Below are 24841 nucleotides of genomic sequence, written 5' to 3'. Positions count from 1 at the left end.
AAGTCTGAACATCTTACTTCTGGTTCAAATCACTAACCTTGGGCAAATCATTTAACTTCTCTACGCCTTTAGTCATCTATCAATGGAGATAATTTTATTAACATGTGATAAGCATTATAAAGCACCCTAGCATTTAAAAATGTTTAGTAAACATTTGCTGTGTTTTTGTTAATGAAGACTAGAAGTCTTTGTAATAGATGTTAGTTTAAAAAACACTTCAGAAACAATATCACATTTGATTTTCACAACTCCCCCAAGTTGGGTAGTACTACCCTAAAAAGTGAAGCAGAGAGGTTAGAAGACTTCTTCTAAATCACATAATCGGTGGCCAAATTATAAAGAATATCCACATCTTCAGGGTCTCCAGTCCAGCCTTCAGTCTAACACCATATTACATAAAATATTCAATGTCCTTACAACATTAAAATTACTTACAAATTATCCACAAGTTCAGCTCATAAACCGTTTTATCAGTCTGGCTTTAATAAAACATATAAAACCTTCCTTGCTTTCATTGCATGAATCACCCTGCATGCCCTCAATAGTAACTAAATCTATCAAGTTTACTGCTAATGTTGTATACTTACAAAATGATAATACAAAGTCTAAGTTCCCATTTATTGCTTCGCTTCTCAATTCAGCTTGAGAAAACGTATCACTATTAGACAGACATCCATTTTCCTGGAGATAAAGCATATATCAATGAGAATACATCTCAGCTAACAATATTTTGATATGCCAAAGTTCCTGTCTTCCTGATTCTTTGACTCACCACATTCTCTGATTTTCTAGAAAAATACATAAGCTCAGAAATTGAATTTTAGCAAAAATTTAAAGATGACATTCCAACATTCGAAATTAAATGCTCATCTTCAAATACAGATGATCTGATGCCTTTAGAGGGCCTTACTTCTGGGATAAGTTTACTACTGAGGATACTAGAACAATTCTCCCATTCAAGACAAAACAAAAATTCAATGGATTAACCTAAAATATTCTAGGGCATACAGTTTGGCCAGGATCAAATTTAATTTAATTTAACTCAGAGGCTCATCACTTGTCCCAACATCACTTGTTTAACAATTTAAATATATGAGTCAAAATTGAGCTCAAATACATTTATTGAATCATTTTATTATAGTGTATTAAAAAAACCACCTAATCAGCAATAAGCAATGATAAAAAATAAATTATGGCATACCCATACAATGAAACAGCAAACATAAAATACATTTTGTGGAATTAAATACTGTTATGAAAAGGTATCCAACGAAAAAGACTTCATCATGACACAAATATGAGAGAAATGTAATTTTCCTTCAGGTCTCTAGTAGGCCAGAAACAGAGACTTTTAGGGGGAGTTTGAAAGTAATGAAGCCAAAGAGAAGTTTTTTTTTAAAAGGAAAATAAGAATGTTCTTTCTTTTTATTAAACTGTAGCCTCTGTCAAGGTGGTAATAGGTGGGTAATAGGAACAGTATAATAAGAGTTGCCTGATAATATGAACAGTATACTTTTTTGCTAGAAGAGATTTCTCCAGCCTATTATACATCTGAAAGAATATACATGCTTAGCAATGACTATCTCAAGGAACTATGGACAGATTGTACAGCCCTACCACTTACTCGTATTCTCTAATTTATCAACAAACATTTATTATGTAATTTCTGAAAACTGATGAAAAAATGTACTTTTTAATGTACAGCTGAAGACAAAAGGCATTATCAGGCCGGGCGCAGTGGCTCACACCTGTAATGCCAGCACTTTGGGAGGCCTAGGCAGGCTGATCACCTAAGATTAGGAGTTTGAGACCAGCCTGGCCAACATGGTGAAATCGCATCTCTACTAAAAATACAAAAATTAGCCGGGTGTGGTGGTGGGGCTTGTAATCCCAGCTACTTGGGAGGCTGAGGCAGAAGAATCACTTGAACCCGGTAGGCAGAGGAGGTTGCAGTGAGCCCAGATTGCACCACTGCACTCTAGCCTGGGCGACAGAGCGAGACTCTGCCTCAAAAAAAAAAAAAAGAAAAAAGAAAAAAAGAAAAAAGAAAAAAGAAAAAAAAGCAGATCAATAATACTGTGGGTTCTATTAAGCACTTAACAGAGTAGTTGTTTTCAAGCCCAAAACACTCAATACTACTGAAATTCCAGCAATGAAGGTGAGACAGTTAAGATGAGAATGAAATGTAACCAAATTTGGGATAAGTTTCCAAATTAGATCTGCTGTTCCCTAAGTCACTAATGAGAAAGCCAAAGCAGTAACCAAGAAGACACTGGATCTGGGGGCTATATTTCTGCAAAGAGAACATCTGAAAAAGTAAGAATATGTGGGAAAGTTACTTTAAAAAATTTTTTAACAGTAAAGTATGTATAGTACAGGCTCAACATACCCCACTAAGAACTTAGGGAAAGAGGTGAAGACACTGAAGATATAAACCCTAACACTTCAGAAGACTGTAATTATATAATTATTTTAATGAAAGAAACACTCTAACATTATTAGAAAAATCAAGGTATTATATGAATGACTGTATAGGAAACCTCTTTTAAACAACATGTTCCTTATTAAGTATTAGGTGCTCTGCCATCTTGTTCCTAATTGCAAAGCACTTTTTGTTTTGTTTCTGTAACTCATATATTCAGCGCTAAGCATTCTGTTTTGAAAGTGGAAAATGCAGCCTTTGCTAATCCAATGCACTGTCCCAATCAACATCTTCATGTGCCTCTTTATCAACAGCTTGCCTACTCTGGTAGGGACCAGAAGTATTTGGTAGGAAAACAAAGGTTTGGAGTTTTAAAAAAAAAAAAGACAGAGAGAGAGAGAGAGACTAGTATATATACTATTAGTGCACACTTTATGAAAATTAATAGGGAAGTGAAAAATAATATTCAAAAAGTGAAAACTGAAGCAGGGTACAGTAACATGTGCCTATGATCCCAGCTACTCAGGAGGCTGAGACAGGATGATTGCTTAAGTCCAGAGTTCAAGACCAGCCTGGATAATGTACTGAAACCCCTGCTTCTTTAATAAAATAAAATAAAATAAAATCTAATTTATAAATGAAAATTTCAGGTGCATTTCAGGGCGGGATCAGGAGTTAATATTGTTTTAATTTTTCCCAATCTGGCATATTGTCTTTTTAATACACAAGAAAAAGGCTGCTTTGTCTTTTTGAGTTTTGACGCTATAAATGTTATACCAACTAATATTTTTTACAAAGCTTTAGAAAATTGTATGCAGGGCCGGGCGCGGTGGCTCACACCTATAATCCCAGCACTTGGAGAGGCCGAGGCAGGCAGATCACCGGAGGTCAGGAGTTCGAGTCCAGCCTGACCAACATGAGGAAACCCTGTCTCTATCAAAAATAGAAAATTAGCCAGGCATGGTGGCGCATCCTGTAATCCCAGGTACTCGGGAGGCTGAGGCAGAAGAATTGCTTGAACCCAGGAGGCAGAGGATGCAGTGAGCCCAGATTGTGCCATTGCATTCCCGCCTGGGCAACGAGAGGGAAACTCCGCCTCCAAAAAAAAAAATTGTACACAGATTTGACCATTTTAAGTCCTCAGTTCAATGACATTTTTGTGTGTGACTACTAAACATTAAGGAGGAAAGACACTCTCTTCAATTATTAAATTAAAACCACACTTGTACTCACCTGCAAAATGGCACGTGCTGACTTTATACTATTGAAGCATGGAATCACGTAACCTATGTATGTTTCCTGATCAGGAGGTACTCCCAATTCTTGCATTACTTTCAGGACTTCAATTATACCTAACACATAAAATGTAGAAGCACAGAGATGAAGAACTTAGAACAAAGTTAAAAAAGATCAGTAAGTTCAGTTCAATTACTTTCTGAATCATAATGTAAGAAAATTACTCAGCAATTCGTTTGTCTAAAAGGCAGAAAAGCAACAGAACTGTGAGATATAATGATAAAAAAATTAACTCCTTTCTTCATCCCCCTCTGTGAAACAGTGAATTTCAAGAAAGTATCCTTGAAATTATAAGCATAAAGAAACATAAAACAATTAACCAATGTGTCCAACGTTTCCGGCACCCCTAAAGTGATTATAATACAACATTGCTATTATAGAGCAATGATGGACTTGTACAAAAAAAACTTGGCCAGAATAAATGCTGCAAAGAGAAGTGAGTGGTTTCAAAACATGTCTTCAATTAAGTACTTACGTAAAAAGTTCCCTAATTGTTACTAACTTGATTTCATATTTTACAATGTAAGAATGAAAAATAGCAATTTATTCTAATGAATTATTGTCTAACTGTATTTAAAACTAACTTAAAAATCTAGTAAGTTGTTTCCCCCATTTCCCACTCACAAAAATCTCTTTTAATAACTTCTTACAAATTAAGTCATTTCATGTTTTCAGAGCTACAGCGAGTTTCAAATAGATCCAGTTAATTCTAGACAACTGTCAGATTACTCAAGTATCACCTAATTTGACAGAGGCTACAGTTTAATAAAAAGAAAGAACATTCTTATTTTTCCTTTTAAAAACTTACTTATCTTCGGCTTCATTACTTTCACATTATTAAAACTCCCCCTAAAAGTCCCTGTTTCTGGCCTACTAGAGACCTAAAGAAAAATTACATTTCTGGCCGGGCGCGGTGGCTCAAGCCTGTAATCCCAGCACTTTGGGAGGCCGAGATGGGAGGATCACGAGGTCAGGAGATCGAGACCATCCTGGCTAACACGATGAAACCCCGTCTCTACTAAAAAATACAAAAAAATAGCCGGGCGAGGTGGCAGGCGCCTATAGTCCCAGCTACTCGGGAGGCTGAGGCAGGAGAATGGCGTAAACCCAGGAGGTGGAGCTTGCAGTGAGCTGATATTCGGCCACTGCACTCCAGCCTGGGCAACAGAGCGAGACTCCGTCTCAAAAAAAAAAAAAAATTACATTTCTATCAAATTTGTTACACGATTAACTCTAGTACAAATAATTGACAGTAAATTCCCACTAAGTACAGAAAGACACAGGCAAGTCTAACTACATTATAAATACCTGCACATTTCTTTTAGATAAAATTTAGATAATGAAAAAAAAAAAAACTAGGTATAATTTTTTTTAAATTTAGGTTATGAATCAGAATATTTTAACTTTAAACAGTTCATCATATATAAAATTACCTAATACTGGCCTAAAAACAAACAAATAGACCAATGCAATAGAACAAAGAATCTAAAAATAAACCCACGCACATATAATCAACTAATTTTGACACAGGCACCAATAAATGGTGTTGGCGCTGCAGGCAGTGGTGCACACCTATAGTTTTGGCTATTCAGGAGGCTGTTGCAGGACTGCTTGAGCCCAGGAGTTCAAGTCCAGCCTGGGCAACATAGCAAGATCCTGTCTTTTTTTTGAGACAGAATATTGCTCGGTCACCCAAGCTGGAGTGCAGTGGTGTGATCTCAGCTCACTATAACCTCCGCCTCCTGGGTTCAAGCAGTTGTCCTGCCTCAGCCTCCAGAGTAGCTGGGATTACAGGCACACGTCACCACGCCCAGCTAGTTTTTGTATTTCTAGTAGAGATGGGGTTTCATCATCTTGGTCAGGCTGGTCTGGAACTCCTGACCTCATGATCCTAGAGATGGGGTTTCACCATGTTGGTCAGGCTGGTCTTGAACTCCTGAATTCGTGATCCGCCCGCCTCGGCCTCCCAAAGTGTTGGGATTACAGGCATGAGCCACTACACCCGGCCTGGACCCTTATCTTATACAATACACAAAAATCAACTCAAAATAGATTAAAGACTTAAACTTGAAACCACAAAACTCCTAGAAGAAAACACTGGTCTTGACAATGACTTTTTGGATTTGAGACCAAAGCGCAAGACAACAAAAACAAAAACAGTGAAGTGGAACCACATGTAACTAAAAAGCTTCTGCACGGTAAAGGAAACAATAAAATGAAAAGGCGACCTATGGAATGGGAGAAAATATTCGCAAACCATGTATCTGATAAGGGGCTAATATCTAAAATACATAATAAGGAACTCAAACAATTCAATAGCAAAAAAAGCAAAAAACAAAAAAAACCCAAATAATTCAATTAACAGATGGGCAAAGGATCTGAATACACATTTTTCCAAAGACATAAAAACGGCCAACAGTCTTATGAAAAGATGCTCAACATTACTAATCATCAGGGAAATGCAAATTTAAGCCACAGTGAAATATCACCTTATACCTGTCAGAATGGCTACTATCAAAGAGTCAAAAGCGATTACACAGTGGTGAGGATATACAGAAAGGGAACCCTGGTCTACTGCTGGTGGGAGAGTATGGAGAGTCCAGAAAAACTTAAAAGTAGAATTACCAACAATCCCACTTCTGAGCATATGTCCAAAGGAAAGAAAATCATTATCTCAAAGAAACATTTGTTCATTCCAGCATTATTCACAGTACCCAAGATGTAGAAACATGCTGTCAACAGATAAAGAAAATGTGGCATATATACACATACAGAATGGAAGATTATTCAGCCTTAAAAACAAAGAAAATCCTGTCATTTACAACATGAACGAACTTGAAATACATGCTAAGTGAAATAAGCCAGACACAGAAAGACAAATACTATGTGATCTCACTTATATATGGAATCTTTATTTATTTGTTTATTTTTGAGACAGAATCTCACACTGTCGCCCAGGCTGAAGAGCAGTGGCCCGATCTCGGCTCACTGCAAGCTCCACCTCCCGGGTTCACGCCATTCTCCTGCCTCAGTTTCCCGAGTAGCTGGGACTACAGGCGCCCGCCACCATGCCCAGCTCATTTTTTGTATTTTCAGTAGAGACAGGGTTTCACCATGTTAGCCAGGATGGTCTTGATCTCCTGACCTCGTGATCCTCCCGCCTTGGCTTCCCAAAGTGCTGGGATTACAGGCGTGAGCCACTGGGTACCGCTTTTTTTTTTTTTTTTTCCCCGAGATGGAGTCTCCCTCTGTCACCAGGCTGGAGTACAGTGGCGCGATCTCAGCTCACTGCAACCTCCGACTCCCGGGTTCTAGCAATTATCCAGCCTCAGCCTCCCAAGTAGCTGGGATTACAGGCGCCCACCACCACACCTGACTAATTTTTGTATTTTTAATAGAGATGGGATTTCACCATGTTGGCCAGGATGGTCTCGATCTCCTGACCTCAGGTGATCCACCTGCCTTGGCCTCCCAAAGTGCTGGGATTACAGGCATGAGCCACAGCGCCTGGCCTCTACGGAATCTATTTAAAAAAAAAAGTTGAACTGTTATGGGACTGGGGGGTGAGTGAAAAGGTATGGTGGTCAATAGGTATAAATTTTCAGTTATATGGTAAGTAAGTTCTGGACACAATGTACTGAATACTTGATTTTTGCTGAGAGAGTAGATCTCAAGTGTTCTTGCCACAATATTTTTTTTTTTGAGACAGAGTTTCACTCTTATTGCCCAAGCTGGAGTGCAACGGTACGATCTCAACTCACAGCAACCTCCACATCCCGGGTTCAAACAATTCTTCTGCCTCAGCCTCCTGAGTAGCTGGGACTACAGGCGCATGCCACCACGCCAAGTAATTTTTGTATTTTTACTAGAAACGAGGTTTCACTATGTTGGCCAGGCTGGTCTTAAACTCCTGACCTTGTGATCTGCCTGCCTCTGCCTCCAAAAGTGCTGGGATTACAGGCATGAGCCAATACACCCAGCCAATACAAAATTTTTAAAAAGATAACTAGCTCAACAAAAAAAAAAAAAAAAAGAGAGAGAGAGAAGGGCTGGGCGCAGTGGCTCACACCTGTAATCCCAGCACTTTGGGAGCCCAAGGCAGGTGGATCACCTGAGGTCAGGAGTTCGAGATCAGCCTGGCCAACATGGCGAAACCCCATCTCTACTAAAAATACAAAATTAGCTGGGTGTGGTGGCACACGCCTGTAATCCCAGCTACTAAAGAGGCTGAAGCAGGAGAACTGCTTGAACCCAGGGGGCGGAGGCTGCAGTGAGCCGAGATCACACCACTGCACTCCAGCCTGGGCAACAGAGCCTATGTAACCAGCTGAGGTGATGGATATGTTAGCTTGACTGTGGTAATGATTTCACAATGTGCACATGTATCAAAATGTAGCCAGGTGAGGTGGCTCATGCTTGTAATCTCAGCACTTTGGGAAGCCAAGGCGGGAGGACTGCTTGAGCCCAGGAATTTGAGACCAGCCTAGGCAGCACAGGGAGACCCCCGTTTCTACCAAAAAAAATTTTTTGAAGTAGCCAGGCCTGGTAATATGTGCCTGTGGTCCCACTGAGGCTGAGGTGGGAAAATCTCGAGCCTGGGAGGTCAAGGCTGACAGTGTGAGACACTGTCTCCAAAAAGTCATGTCATTTATCAGATAGACAGATGACTGATTGATAGATAGATGATTGTTGATAGAAAGATAGACAGATGTAGATTTAGCTACACAATTATTTATCATTCATACCTCAGTAAAGTTGGCTGGGAAGAATAAATAAATAACCTAATATCTTCAAATCTTAGAGATTTAAATGTATTTTTCAAGATGTAAAAATAATGTTTTTAATTAGCCAGGCGTGGTGGCAGGCACCTATAATCCCAGCTACTGGGGAGGCTGAGGCAGGAGTATTGCTTGAACCTGGGAGGCAAATGTTACAGTAAGCCAGTATCACGCCACCACACTCCAGCCTGGGCAACAGAGTAAGACTCAGTCTCAATAATAATAATAATAATAATAATAATAATAACAACAACAACAAACAATTTTTTTAAAATGACAACAACAATAATTTTTTTAAAATCCCTAAACAAAGCATGTGCTTACTGAAATATAAGAGAACATGCATACACAGTTGGTCCACACTGCACACAGAGGCCTAACAATACTTGTAAGTGAAATTTAAACTATTCCTCTAATAATTCACTGGGTATCATTACTAACAACCTTAGTAACTACCATAAAAGATGGCAAATTCCATTGTGCTCTTCTTTATATGAAAAGATTACTAAGCACCTGACATGAGGACATAGCTAAGTTGCTTTTGAATTCCTAGTAACAGATTTGTGTTAATCTAATGTCCTCAGTGTTCTTTCTGACCAGTAATAATTGTTTCCAGGACAATTATTATTTACTTAAACAGCTAAGTTGCTGGTGAGATACTCTGGTGAAGTGACAAAAAAAAGGGCTTTGGACTTTAAAGACCCAACTCTCCCCCTTGGTGCTGGTACTTAATGGCAATGTAAATCTAAGCAAGTCGCAGCACATGTCTGAGCCATAATTTCATAGCTTACACACTAGAAATGGAAATATGCCAGGAACTGTGCTTCTAGACACTTTTACACATATTGCTTTGCTAAATCTTTCTAACTACAATCCATGGACTATGCAAGGCAATATGTGTCAAGGCACTTAATGAATAATTTTCTGACCTATAAAAGTCTATGCCAGACCGGGCGCGGTGGCTCACGCCTGTAATCCCAGCACTTTGGGAGGCCCAGGCAGGCAGATCATAAGGTCAGGAGATCAAGACCATCCTGGCTAACAAGGTGAAACCCCGTCTCTACTAAAAACATAAAAAATTAGCCAGGTGTGGTGGCAGGCGCCTATAGTCCCAGCTACTCGGGAGGCTGAGACAGGAGAATGGCGTGAATCCGGGAGGCGGAGCTTGCAGTGAGCGGAGCTTGCGCCACTGCACTCCAGCCTGGGCGACAGAGCGAGACTCCGTCTCAAAAAAAAAAAAAAAAAAAAAAGAGTCTACGCCTATTGAATGGATGGAAGTTCTAAGAACTGAAATATTATTCATAGGCATGGAAGAAGTTCTTGTGATCTAAATTCTTAGGGCAAGATTGAGGACAACAGAACTATAACATTCTGGAAAAAAAGAATTTCAATATTACCACTTAGCTTAGATCAGTATGTCAAACTCCAAGGTTTCAAAATCAGGGTGTGCGTGTGCCTCTCTATATAAAGAAAGCTGAAATGCCTTTAGAAATCAACTCATCAACTGAAATAAGCTAGAACCAGAAAGACAATACTGTCTCACTTATATGTGGAACAAAAACAGTCGAAAACTCACAGAAACAGAAAGTAGGACAGCAGTTGCCAGGGACTAGGGTGAGAGAGATATTGGTCAAAGGGCACGAACTTTCTGCTAATGAGATGAGTAAGTTCGAGGATCTAATGTACAGCATGGTGGCTACTGTTATTAATACTGTATTGTTTACTTGAAATTGGTAAAAGAACAGATTTTAAGTGTCTTCACCACACTCATGCACACAACAGGCACACACATAAATGGTTAACTATGGGTGTTATATGTTTATGGTTGTTAATTAACTTGACTATGGTAATCAGGACAGGATGTACCTGTACATAAAATCATTACATTGTATACCCTGAATATATACAGTTTGTGTCAATTTTTTAAAGTGGGGGAAAGAAAGCCAATGAATCTTCTAACAAAAGTATAAGGTAATTTCTCCAAGATCACAAGCAGAACTTGAATAAGAAACCAAGTCTCTTAATTGCTGGCAGGTGCTTGTTATACTACAAAAAATGCTAAAGCCTACATGTTTTTCCTGGAATCAGAAGGAACTGGGATCAAGTCCTTGTTCTGCCACCAAAAAGAATGATTTTCAGAGGCTCCTTGCTGGCAATACAGGAATGATGTTAATAAAGCGGCCCACTTAACTCTCAGGGTGGTCACTAAAATTAAAGGAAAAAATATGTGCGGAATCCTAAAACTACTAAATAACTGTGTGTGAGGGGTGTTTTTGTTTTTGTTTTGTTGTTTTTTGAGACAGCGTCTCACTCTGTCACCCAGGCTAGACTGCAGTGGCAGCGATCAAGGCTCAATGAAGCCCCGACCTCCTAAGCTCCCAAGGCTGGTCTCAAAATCCTGGGCTCAAATGATCCCCCTACCTCAGCCTCCCAAAGTGCTGGGATTACAGGCGTAAGCCACCACACCCAGCCTAAATAAAGGTTAATAGTAGCAATAATGACTTAATTTTTTTTAGCTGTATCAAAATACTGTAATAATACATAATACTGAAAAGTTTCTCGGATGATAGATTTTCCAATGTTTGAAAACTGGCCACCAAATTGACTGCAGCTACAAGATTCTTATTCTTATACGAAACCCTTCACACCATCTTCTAAGCCTCAAACATGTTTCATTCTCTTAATTCTTCATTTTTCCAATAACATTTATCAGGAGGAGGAGCACATTTTGCTCATTTAGATTATCTATGTTGCTGGCACTTTTAACTTACATATCTTTCTAACTGAAACTAAAGCATGCTCGAGAAAACCAGGGATCACACCTTCTGCTCAGGTAAGTTCAATCACTCCCTCAGGCAGCCTGAGGGAGCAGACAAAGAAAGATATTCTGTTCAGTAACCATAGTCAGATCGGAGGAGAGAAGCACTTACCAATAAGAAGGAAAACAGTGACTGATCTATCTGAATAAATTCTAATAAAAAATACAATTCACATTTCTTTTCAAAATAAAAAGACTAAAATAATCTTATATTAACCTATAGATTCCAAACCTCTGTGAACTTAGAAAATCTAAACTAAGACTAAATAATCTAATAAAAATATTTAAATATAGTCAGAAGAAAGTTTATCAATCTAGAGGAAAGTCTCCATTTAAAAAGTTCTGTGAGAATTATAACAGCTCACAAACTATCAGGAATGATACATGATTTGACTGAGTAACTTTCACCGACTGTGACTGTTTCACTCTACAGGATTTTACACTATACCCAAGGCATTCACTTTATTAGGAGGCAATTGCTTCCTCTTTGAAAAGTAAGTTCCGCCAAGAGTGGTGGCTCACGCCTATAATCCCAGCATTTTGGGAGGCCAAGACGGGTGGATCACATGAGGTCAGGAGTTGGGGACCAGCCTGGCCAACATGGTGAAACCGCATCTCTACTAAAAACACAAAAAATTAGCTGGGTGCGGTGGCGCATGCCTGCAATCCCAGCTACTCCGGAGGCTGAGGCAGGAGAATCGCTTGAACCTGGGAGGCGGAGGCTGCAGTGAGCCAAGGTAGTGCCACTGTACTCCAGCCTGGGCAACAAGAGTGAAACTCTGTCTCAAAAATAAGTTCCTTCTATTCAGCCACTTCACTCAACTGGCATTTGGGCTTTCTGATCAGCCCTTCTTTATGTATTTTACTCCTTTCACATTCTTATTTTTATGTTTTCTAAATACACCCAGGGATATAGATCCAAATTCATTCTAGGTTATTTCCTGAAAGTCAGGCCAACTGGCTAGAGATGCATTATTCTAAGTGATAACTTTTCACTTGTGCCACAGAGATAAATGCTAGTAAGCCATGAGGAAGTAATTATAAATATCTTTCTTGGAGGTTGGTGATGGCTAAATCTACAGCCAGAAAAATTTCAACAGAAACTTGATTATACAGGGCACATGCCCTCAGGACCTCCCGAGGCTGTGTCACAGGAAAAAAAAAAAAAAGAAAGAAAGGAAGAAAGAAAAAAAATATATATATATGTTTTTTAAAAAAAAGAAACTTGATTATCCTATTGTTGAAAACTCTTGGTTCCACTTTATCTGATCCCCAAATATCTTTCTTTGATTTTCTGAAGAGTTTTATTTATTCCTTAGGAAACATGGCACAGCCTCCATCACTGCAGTCACTTTCTTCTTTGATTTCTACCATTTTATATATGATCTTCACTGGACAAAGAACAAGTTCATTGCACTAATAAGAATGTTACTTTCTTACCTTACACTAAAGAAACTATAAAGAATACATACAGCCATTTCCCTGTTACATAAAAGTAGACTGCAGAATATATACTTTACTATCTTTCAGGACCTTCTACAAAGGAGAATATATTGTTACATACTGTTTTTAAAAATTATAAAACTGACAACCTCTTGCACTCTCAGAACACATAGAATATAAAAGCATAAACTTTTATATTTTTTCAGACAAAACCTTTATCAATTAAAAAATTCACTATCTCTTTTAGCAACATTCTTTGTGTAAAAACTGGCAACTAATTTTTAAACAGTAGCTAAGAATTTTTAGAAAATAAACAGTATAAAACTTACAAAAATTGAATATGGAAGGGTTATAGTATAAAAAAGGATATTTTAAAAGAAGGACAGAAATCCTCTGTTCTAATCCCAGCCTAAAGACAGCTAGATGTGGAAGCTAAGGTCCGTCACTGAATGTCTATGTGGCCCTCAGTTCCTTCCTTCATGTAACGTGAGCTTTCAATATGGCACACCTTTAAAATCTAAATTCTGAGATTCTAAGAAAAGACAGATTTGAGATAAAGCCCATTTTCTACTATTTCAACTGCTACAACCATAGAAAGAAACTACCTAGCTCTTTTATGTTTACTAAGTAGTAAAAATGTAGTAACCAATTCAACTGTGACATGGTTGCAAAAGGAGATTAACCTGATGAACAAACATTTCAACTGGTACCAAAGGAATTTTCATACTTGTGTAAAGGTGGACAATACCAACATGCCCAAAGAGTTTGATGGAATGATGTAAACTTTCTGTGGTTCCAAAACACCGGGTGATAGGTTACCTTTTGGAGCTTTCAGACTGGAGGATATACAAAGAGTTAATCAAACTAGCATATTGTTTTCACAGAAATTTTTCTAAAAAGGATTTAGAGACTTTTATAGCCAGAAACAATTAGGGAATACTTGTTTCACTATTTCCTTTAAACCAGAAGACGGCTGTATATTTAAAATAAAATTGCAATATGAAAGTCTGCTAAAAGCACTTTTTTTGTTGTTTGTGCATTTTGTTTGTCACCCAATGTCACACTAACAATTCTGCATCTCATTCCAAAGCACATTATACTTAGAGATAAAATGAAAAAGACCATTTTTTGTTTCCCCAAGGGGAAAGTACTTCTGTTAAAAGCATCTTTTTATGAGACTATTCTTTCTGAATTACCAATAATGCAAACCAAAGAATTAGATACTGTACTCTGAAATTTAATATTTGTTCAATTCTTATTCATATCCTATAGTCATCCCATGTGTACAAGGGAAAAGTATGATAAATGCTTAAACGTACTTAAGAACCTGAAAGATTGAACATTTTTGTCCTTCAATCAGCAGGCTGTCAGGTCATGAGTACTCATTTTACAATAAAAGTTTTCCTGCCTTTCCTATTATTCTAACTAAGCTCAGTTAAAAAGAAATAGATTGGCCCACAAAGAAAATGGCCACACTTTTTGTTTTCATGAACCTGATTGTATATACAACTTTATCTTTATTAAAGGTAGACAATCTGATTTCAAACATTATATATAAAATCAAGAACTAAAGAGTTTTTTTAAGAACTTGAAAATAATGAACTGCTTAGAACTACATTCGTAAGTTTGAATATCAGGATCAGAGATGAAATAAGAAATGAAATTAACGAAATTCGGATGAAAGAAATCCATCATGTTTTGTTTTTTTAAATGCTTACACATAATACTTCATGGCGACTTAAAACAATTCCGTTTTCTCATAATACTCAGGAATAAGTATGCTTTTCCAAAGAATCCAATTAGATGTGCGTGCAAACTGTCATACTGGGAACCATTACAAACCAGTAAAAAGCACAATCTAACCTTGAACATTTTTTTCCTTCTGATGTCCAACTAGCAATGGCCAGAAATAGTGAGTTCTGATAGGAAAACCTTCCTCCTTCACAGCCTTCATTAGGGCTTTTGCCAAATCTGAAAGAGATATCATAAAATATCACAAAGCTACCTCAGCAAAACTTCCTTACGTTGGCTTTAACTTTAAGAATGTAGTACCAGTTTTTTTGGCAAGTAAGGCACAATGGAGGGTGAACTGCAGAGGAAAGGAGTGCATCTGGATTTCCTTTAACTTCTTACAGTAGTCTGTTAGCTTCTCCACAGGCTGTGGGAAAAAAGTCACCACATTAGCTGGATTGGCAAACATCTTACCATTTGAACTGCTGCAAATATTCTATCACTTCTTGAGATGAGCAGTTTAAATCCCGCACTTTTTCTACCCAAAAATCTTGCAACACAAGAACAAGGTTGTTATAATGTTCACAACTGGTCTAATCTCATAAATATTCCTATATTTTAAAGAATCTTATTTCACTGCCAATTATATTGTCTACAAAGTAAAAGTGGACAGAATACCGTATTCATAGTCACACAGTGTCGTAAAAAGAAACTGCCAAAGTCACTTATGCCATCTTCCTTTGATATAGGGCATGCTAGTAAAATTTGCAAAGCTACATCTTCCAATTTTTCAGTGACTAAAAGTAAAATGAGGTTCATTGCATCTGGGAAGAAAACAAAGACATCTTTTGTTAGTAAACTGAACAATGTTTTTACACTGCAACCAATGTTCCGATACTAAAGACAAAATAAGAATTGCAAACATCAAAAGCATATATCTGCCTAAATAACAATAAAACACTTGCAAATCAAATCATCCCCATGTATTCATTAACTCATGTTTTTGGGCTTATTTAACTGACTTTAAGAGTTCTATGTTCAACTCCCACAATGCCCATTGTTAGAAAATGTCCTTTCCATCATATAAGAACAGCAATTCAGATTTTTATAAAAATCATGTAAATAGATTTTTTAAAAACTACCTGGAATATATCTTCTTTCACATGTAACTTTTTCCAAAATTTCTGAGACATACTGAGGATACCCAGCTTTACTGAAGCTAAAAATAATTTGGAATAAATCACGGTCCATAAGGTGAAGCTCGGACTTCTCGACCTTCTCCAGAGTCTATAGAGAGTTCCAGAAATTAGAAGACCAAGTTAGAGTGTTTTTATTTAAGTATTAAAGTTAAATAAATTAAAATATACAGATTCAAAACAGTAGGGAAAAACACCACCTAAAGCTTTAGGACTTCTTTTAAAACATAAGAAATACTCGGCCAGGTGCGGTGGTTCACGCCTGTAATCCCAGCACTTTGGAAGGCCGAGGAGGGTGGATCACGAAGTCAGGAGATGGGGACCACGGTGAAACCCTGCCTCTACTAAAAATACAACAAATTGGCCAGGCCTGGTGGCGGGTGCCTGGAGTCCCAGCTACTCGGAGAGGCTGAGGCAGAAGAATGGCGTGAACCTGTGAGGCGGAGCTTGCAGTGAGCCGAGATTGCGCCACTGCACTCCAGCCTGGGTGACAGAGCAAGACTCCATCTCAAAAAAAAATAAAAATAAAAATACATAAAAAGAAAATACTCTACTTCAACAATAACTGTTATATTATCAGCACCAAGATACTGAACTATAATAATTCTCCATAAATACTACTCTCTGCAAGGAAACATCTTTGAAAACAGGTATAAACTACACTTTGCTGCCTCATATAAAACATAACACAAGTTTTTACAAATGATTTTAAAGTATGTTTATTTAGACATAAGTCATACCTGCTTAACATGGTCAATGTCGCCCTTCTCAGCATATGCATTCAATAATGCGAGGTATGTGTCTGGACCAGGCTCAATTCCAGCCTCTCTCATCACTGTGAGAATGTTTTCTGCATTCTGCATATCACTACAAGTTAATCCAAAAAACAGATTACTTGCCAAATGTAATATAGTTATTCAAACTAAAACATACGCTTATTAAAATCAAAAATGCTAAGTATCATTTGGAATTATGATGTCAGAAAACAAATGTATATTAAACTGGATATATGTTTCTCAAATAAAGATCATAAACATCTGATCCCTCATTAAGAAAAATAATAATTACGCAGACATTAAATAACATATACCCTCTTACATTATACAGGTTACGACTCAGACTTAACTTACAAGGTAAGAATAACGTTTAGTAAATTACTCTTCAAAAATAAAAATATTGTGGCTCAAGCCTGTAATCCCAGCACTTTGGGAGGCCGAGACGGGCGGATCACGAGGTCAGGAGATCGAGACCATCCTGGTTAACACGGTGAAACCCCATCTCTACTAAAAAATACAAAAAACTAGCTGGCCGAGGTGGCGGATGCCTGTAGTCCCAGCTACTCGGGAGGCGGAGGCAGGAGAATGGCGTGAACCCAGGAGGCGGAGCTTGCAGTGAGCTGAGATCCGGCCACTGCACTCCAGCCTGGGTGACAGCGCGAGACTCCGTCTCAAAAAAAAAAAAATAAAATAAAATAAAAAAAAATAAAAATAAATAAAAATAAAAATATTTTCCAGAGCAGTTACTTCAGATCAAGCCCAGTTTCTTTTTTCTTTTCTTTTCTTTTTTTTTGAGATGGAGTCTTGCTCTGTCTCCCAGGCTGGAGTGCAATGGCACGATCTCGGCCCACTGCAATCTCTGCCTCCTGGGTTCAAACAATTCTCCTGCCTCAGAATCCCGAGTAGCTGGGATTACAGGCACCTGCCATCATGCCCAGCTAATTTTTATATTTTTGTAGAGACCAGGTTTCACCATGTTGGCCAGGCTGGTCTTGAACTCCTGACATCAGGTGATCTGCCCACCTCAGCCTCCCCAAAGTGCTGGGATTACAGGTGTGAGCCACCGCGCCCGGCCTATAGCCCAATTTCTAAAAATTCAAATAAAAGATTTGTGGAATAAATGTAAAAGCACGTTATAAAAATATTAGTATGCTCTACCTCATATACTAGATTTTTTTTGAAGGGGTAGACAAACATATTTTAGGAGTAGACAAACATATTTTAGGAACTGTCTACAATAATTTTATCTAATTTAAACCCCACTTAACAAACAAAAAAGGAGTAAAATGACTACTTTAGCATCTCAGCCATCTATCACTTAAGAATCAAAACCTCAGGTTAAACATTACCCAGCTCTGGCATGCCCTGTCACAAGGGCACTGAATACTGCCTCTGTAACTGGGAGATCCTTAGTTTTCATAAATCCAAGAATCTTGCTGCAAAGGAAAAACAAAGACACTCATTGGAAGTATTTATCAAGAAAACTCTTTACAACATGTATAGAATTAGGTTAGGCCTTGAGTTACTTTTGTTTTTAAAATATAATAGTAACACACACTTGTTTTAGAAACCACCAAAAAAGAACTGATCCCTTTGATCCCCTTTCCACAAAATCCCACTCTTTAAAGTATCAATAGTCTTGAAGTACTCTTGATACAAATACTAGATTTTTAAAAATCTGATTTGTCTTACACTACTAATTACCCTTGTAAAAGCATAGTTTTGTAAGATTCATTTAGATAAAAATGAAATTATGTATTCCAATTTATCCCTTATTTTCCAAACCTTCCATTCATAAGTAGTAATAAATTTTACATAAGCAGAGAAATGGTGCAACTGATTTTCCATTAGTCAGTGGACTAAAGAGACTATTCCCAGTTTTATAAATGAATACAGCTTAAATAGCTAAGAACATTTCCCTTAGGAAATATTTAAAAAAAAAAAAAAACTTTATAGCTCAACAACTTTATACCTCTCTCTAGTAAATCAAATTTTTAATTAAAACAGCAACTTTTACTTATCTTTTCTCTCTTACGCGATAATTTTATATTTTATGTAAGTCAGATTACCAGATTTGCTAGATTAAAACAGTTCTGAAACAATTTCCTTCATTAGGAAGAAGCTTTAAAACAAAGAGTGAACAGACATCTAGAGTTACAAAATGTACAAATTTGTTCACTTAAATATGTTCATACAGATCCATACCTGGCACCTTCAATATCTCCCATATTACAGTAAGAAGCAATCAATCTCTGGTATGTCACCTGTCAATGAAAATGGGCCAGTTAATTTTACATATACTTTTTTTTCTGAGTAAAGAAAAAAAATGGTGGATGTGAAAATATATATTCACAATAGCAACTACTTACTCGATTTGGTTGAATGTTCGCTTCCTCCATTTTTGCCAGGAAATCAGTTGGTGAGAATTTATATTCATTTTGAAGATAGACTTTAAGTAAAGCATTATAGTGACTCACATCATACACAGCACCTACAAATGAAATTTAAAATCAATGTTTAGAAAAGCATTGAAAATCCTATGCTTTAAAGTGGAACTAAATTTAACAAACAAAAAGAGTAAAACTATCACCAGCATTTCACCCATCCATCTTTGCACTCAGACCTATCTACACAGATACTCTGTCACACAGAGCAAACTAAGCATGTAAGACAGTAATTACTGAATTATTGTATAGTCACAAGTAACTGCCTATTCAGATATTAAAAGGCCTCTTACTTAAGAAGTACAAAATTATCTTCCTGTTAGAAAACGCTGACAACACCCCTATATTTAAAAGTGACTATAAGATTTTTCTATATAAAGCAGTCCTCACATTACAGACACACTGTGATGAATGGATTGTAACTTCAGTTCTTTCACACAGTAGGACTGTGCTGGCAATTCTGCCACTCAAAGCCTTCATTTGAAGGATGCATTCCATTTTCAGCTAATGAACATGATCCATGGTCTGCTCTTGTTAATGATCGGTATTCCAATGCCCTTTGTTTTCTTTGTATCCCTACTATTTAGGGCCACATCAAATAAGGTTACCACACATCCTTACTCTACTCAGTCATGACATCACAGTCCTTATATCAATTTTGTGGTAACATGACTCACTATATTTTCATGAATTTCACATCTTTATTCTCCTGCCTGTGACCATACAGGCCTACGGTCAGTATTTAGGGGTCAGATTATGAGATTTTAGGCAGCAGAGACCTGTTCCATTAAATTAATACACATTTTTATCTTAACAGATACGTTTCTTTCATACTTACTATGTTTCAGGCACTATGCTAAGTGTTCTACATATAGTGGCTCACTTAAACTTCACAACAACTTTGAGACACTACTATCACCCCCATCTTACAGATAGCTTAGATCTGTCAACAGCTCATTCTGTAATTTTGGACAAGTTACTTAAACTAAAAGATCTCTTGTATCCTTATAAATCTGTAAACAAGAGTCAAACTTGTGAAGTACAAGGTTTCTGGCAATATTAATTCAACAAGTATGTATCAAATGCCATTATACACAAAGCATCATGCTACTGGCAAAGCAGGAAAATAAAGAAGCTATGGATTTAATCCTCATAAAGCATACACTTATATAGGAGAGACTATTTGTAAAGAATTTTAAAATAATAACACATTGTCAATCTTTCTATGGAGGTATCAATATTATTACTGCTGTGTAATGCTTTTTTCTATTTTAGAATGTAACCTTTTCTGCATACATTTCTCCCAGTTCAATGACTTACTGACATATAGAAATTTCTAATTTTTAGAGACTGAATACTTTAGCTTTACTTTTCTGCTCCTTTTATACTTATAAAATCCTTTTCCATTCTGAAATTCAACATTTATTTATATATTTTTTAACTTAAAAAAAATCAACTTATCAAAATGTATTCTACATGTATTCAAAACTGTGAAGGAAGAATCTGTCTTTATCCTATAGTTTTTTCACATAGGTCCTACACACTTTTTGAAGAACAGTTGTAAATATTTTATTTATTTGTGGCCATACTTTATTAGATTCTTGTATCCATTTTCTTTTATAACTAGAAGAGGTATGGATTCTTAAACATTTAGTAAGTCAGCTAATTACTGTGAGTTGATTTTCTGGGATTTTACAGATTAAACAATCACATCATCTAAAAATGATAATTTCTTGTACTGTTTCACATCTTATTTCATTGCATTATACATGATTGTTGTTGGTTTTAGATTTTTAACACATTAAAGAAGCATCCTTCTATATGTTAAGATTTTTTTAAATCAGGAATGAACATTAAATTTTATTAAACGATCTTTTTTCAAATTATTTTTTGAATATGTACTACATGACTTAAAATTGAAAAGGTATAAAAAGGTAGAGTAAAACCTGTATCCAGTGTTCATCATCCTTCCAGAAATATTTTAATACTGTATACACATGCACATGTATGAACATTTTTCTTCAAAATACTATCATTCGATACATTCTGGTCTACACCTTAATTTTTATTTATACTCTGGAGAACACCCCCATTGGTATATAAAGAGCTTCTTCATTTCTTAAAACAGTTACACATTAATCTATTTTATGGGTACTCCACAATTTATTTACCTAATCCCCTAGAGAGGAATATTTGAATCGGTTCCAATTTCTCACTACTACAAACAAGCTACAATGAAGAATATCCTTTTGCATCTATGAGTATATCTGTATCTAAATTCAAACAAATGGAACTGCTTGGTAAAATGGTATGTGCATTTATAACTTTGACAGACAAACCGGCTATTTTGTTCTTTTTATTTTTTAACTTACCATACTTGTAACACTTGTTATGAAAAATTATTTATTGTTAATGCCCCTAGATGTCACTATACCTCACCAAATAAATATTACCAAAAAATTATGAATCAAGTAGCCCTTCCATAAAGCTGAATTATACCATTTATGTAAACAAACATTTTTTTGCAAAAAGAAAAAATATCTACACCTTTTATACACATCATATATTTAAACAATCATACCTAATTTCTGAAGTTTGTCCCATATCCTATGAGCAAATTCTGTTCTCTCTTCAAGCTTTAGTTCAGGCAAGAGAGAACCACAGCTACGTAGTAGAAGCAAGGCGTGACTACTACCTGGGCCACCTGTGGAAAAAAGGTTAATGGATAACATTTAACATAGTAGCAATATCATATAGATAAATACCAAAATTTACACAGAAATCTATAAGCATTCAAAAATCTCCTGGCTCAAATTGAGAGTGTCCATAAATTAGAAAAATCCTATCCTAATGTACAATGTTACTAAGTTACAAGTCAAACTTTTAATATTAGTCTGCTTTCTTAAGAAATCTAAGTTATAAAATCTATATAATCTGCAAGACTGTATCAAACACAAAAATACAAAGAATCTAATTTATAGGCAGTGCTTGCTACAATTCAAAGGCTAAACTTCTCAGTATCTTATGAAAATAGTATAAAGGGCCAGGCGCAAATCCCAGCACTTTGGGAGGCTGAGGCGGGCAGATCACCTGAAGTCGGGAGTTTGAGACCAGCCTGATGAACATGGAGAAAACCTGTCTCTACTAGAAACATAAAATTAACTGGGCGAGATGGCACATGCCTGTAATCCTAGCTACTCGGGAGGCTGAGGCAGGAGAACTCTTGAACCCGTGAGGCGGAGGCTGCATTGAGCCACTGCACTCCAGCCTGGGCAATAAGAGCAAGACTCCATTTCAAAAAAGAAAAAAAGAAAGAAAGAAAATACTGTAAAGCAGTGTAATTATCATCCAGGAATAGAAAAGTTAGGTTCATAATCAGCTACAATATAAGCTTCCCTCTCCCTACATCTGTAAGCTTTATCTACATATCTCTGAAAGCTGACTTTAAAACAAAGCAAAAATAAACCACTTAGTGTGATTCCATTTATACAAAATATCTAGAGTAGTGCAAACCTACAGGGACAGAAAATAACTAGTGGTTGCCTAGGGCTGGAAGGGATGAGGAGTTGGGGAATTTCTTTTTGGGGTGATGAAAACGTTCCAAAATTTATTGTAGTGATGGATAAATAAATAAGTTAGAGAGAGAATGTGACACAGGTTCTTTAAAATGTACGTAACAATAGTAATAATTGATACTTCTTTGGTATCTCTCACCATCAGATTCTATATCTACGCTTCTAAGTGTGTCTGAAACCCATGAATAGGCTTTAAGAAGCTACTGAATCCTCTTAAACTGCATGCAAAATTATGCATATGTTTGTGTGAGGTTTTGGGGGGTCGGGGACAGGGAGTGAAGGACCTATAGCTTGCATCAGGCATTAGTGACCCAAACAGATTTTTAGTAGCTAATTGAAAATGCAAGGAAAATAATGGAAATCTGTCATATGTGATCATCTTACAGAAACCTGACACTCTACAATGGAAGGTAAGAAAAATTAGTATCTTCCAAGAAACTTACTACTAAACGTGACTCCATAAACTAGGAAAAGCAAAAAGGCAATTTTTATTTTCTGATTTGGAATAAATATCTAGACCAGGCATGGTGGCCCATGCCTGTAATCCCAGCACTTTGGGAGGCCAAGGCAGGTAGATCACGAGATCAGGAGTGCGAGACCAGCCTGGCCAACATGGTGAAACCCCGTCCCTATTAAAAAATACAAAAATTAGCTGGGCGTAGTGGCATGCGCTGGTAGTCCCAGCTACTTGGGAGGCTGAGGCAGGAGAGTTGCTTGAACTCGGGAGGCAGAAGTTGCAGTGAGCCGAGATTGTACCACTGTACTCCAGAATGGGCGACAGAGCGATACCCCATCTCAAAAAACAAACAAACAAACAAAAATTTTAAAATGTTTTAGTTACTCCAAACTTTGCCCAGATGAGCTGACAAGATAGAAATCACAATCATAACATAAATGACAATCAACAGAATATAACAAAGAAAATTAAAGTATCAAATAAGCTACTCTGTAATGAGCTTACCCTCAAACAAGTATTTATTTAGGTTGATGCAAAAGTAATTGCAGCCATTATGTTTAATGGCAAAAACTACAATTACTTTTGCACCAACCTAATATTTAAGAGTTTTTTTGTTTTAAAGACAGATGTCTCTCTCTGTCACCCAGGCTGGAGTGCAGTGGTGTGATCTTAGCTAACTACAACCTCTGCCTTCTGGGTTCAAGTGATTCTCCTGCCTCAGCCTCCCACATAGCTGGGACTACAGGCACGCGCCACCATACCTGGCTAATTTTTGTATCTTTAGTAGAGATGGGGTTTTGCCATGTTGACCAGGCGGGTGTCGAACTCTTGGCCTCAAGAGATCTACCTACCTCCCAAAGTGCTGGTATTACAGGCCTGAGCCACTGTGTCCACCCAAAGGTCAACTTTATGAACAGGAAATTTTGACATACCTGAGCGGCAGGTGTCATCAAAGACTTTTTGTAGAAGCATCTTTGGAATGCGGCCAGTTCTTCGAACAGAATTATCTAGTCTCATCAGAGCCCAATCAAAGTGATTGGCAATCCTTCTAGAAGAAAAAGTGGACTCCTCTTGAATATCCTTTTTTTCAGCAGCAATGACATACAGCCTGGCTGGGCTCAGTAGTCCTCTAAAAAATGAAACATAATTAATAATAGTTGCTATCTATTTAGGTCATTTTTTGAACAAAACTTACACAAATTTTTAAATTAGTTATTAAACACCTAAAATCACAGTACAATACCAAAAATAAAGGTATGAACTAATAGGAAAGAAAGTTTTAGCTTTTGCTTTAGATAAAATCATATACACACATACATAAATTATATGCACAGTAAATCTCCTGAATAATTGAGAGCATTTTGGTAATTTTGAACATGGAATCATTTCAAAATCAGATGGAAATATGGTGTGTTTTAAGTGTTTTTTAAATCTCTCTTAACCAAAACAAGGTAATGAAAGACGAAGCAGTTTATGCTGCAAAGCTCTTCTCACCTCTGTAAATAAGACGAAATCTAATATATATCCAAAATTTTTACAACTACCTTTAAGTTTTCTAGGTATAAGCTCACTATGAATTTAAAAGAAGACCAATGTCCAGGTTAAAACAAGGCAGTTTCTTTTTTTTTTTTGAGACGGAGTCTCGCTCTGTCTCCCAGGCTGGAGTTGCAGTGGCCGGATCTCAGCTCACTGCAAGCTCCGCCTCCCGGGTTCACGCCATTCTCCTGCCTCAGCCTCCCGAGTAGCTGGGACTACAGGCGCCACCACCTCGCCCGGCTAGTTTTTTGTATTTTTTAGTAGAGACGGGGTTTCACCATGTTCACCAGGATGGTCTCGATCTCCTGACCTCGTGATCCACCCGTCTCGGCCTCCCAAAGTGCTGGGATTACAGGCTTGAGCCACCGC

At 37.2% G+C, this 24841-nt stretch overlaps 1 protein-coding gene across 1 annotated transcript in view; it reads right to left on the bottom strand.

Annotated features, from left to right (window-relative positions):
• The window catches only part of LRPPRC (leucine rich pentatricopeptide repeat containing), a 117622-nt gene that overhangs the window by 79842 nt on the left and 12939 nt on the right, over positions 1-24841 (bottom strand). The window contains exons 2-13 of the mRNA XM_005575990.5: positions 23869-24065; positions 21486-21608; positions 18830-18951; positions 18666-18724; positions 17810-17896; positions 16425-16551; positions 15631-15775; positions 15167-15312; positions 14810-14915; positions 14621-14728; positions 3656-3774; positions 588-681 (exon numbers count right to left, since the gene is read on the bottom strand). Coding sequence (XP_005576047.3) covers positions 588-681; positions 3656-3774; positions 14621-14728; positions 14810-14915; positions 15167-15312; positions 15631-15775; positions 16425-16551; positions 17810-17896; positions 18666-18724; positions 18830-18951; positions 21486-21608; positions 23869-24065 — 1433 coding nt within the window. The remainder of the gene's footprint in view (positions 1-587; positions 682-3655; positions 3775-14620; positions 14729-14809; positions 14916-15166; positions 15313-15630; positions 15776-16424; positions 16552-17809; positions 17897-18665; positions 18725-18829; positions 18952-21485; positions 21609-23868; positions 24066-24841) is intronic.

This window comes from Macaca fascicularis, chromosome 13 (genome assembly GCF_037993035.2).
Source record: "Macaca fascicularis isolate 582-1 chromosome 13, T2T-MFA8v1.1".
In the NCBI taxonomy this organism is placed as follows: Eukaryota; Metazoa; Chordata; class Mammalia; order Primates; family Cercopithecidae; genus Macaca; species Macaca fascicularis.
Note: the sequence above shows the minus strand (reverse complement) of the source record. Positions and strands in the feature narration are given on the sequence as shown.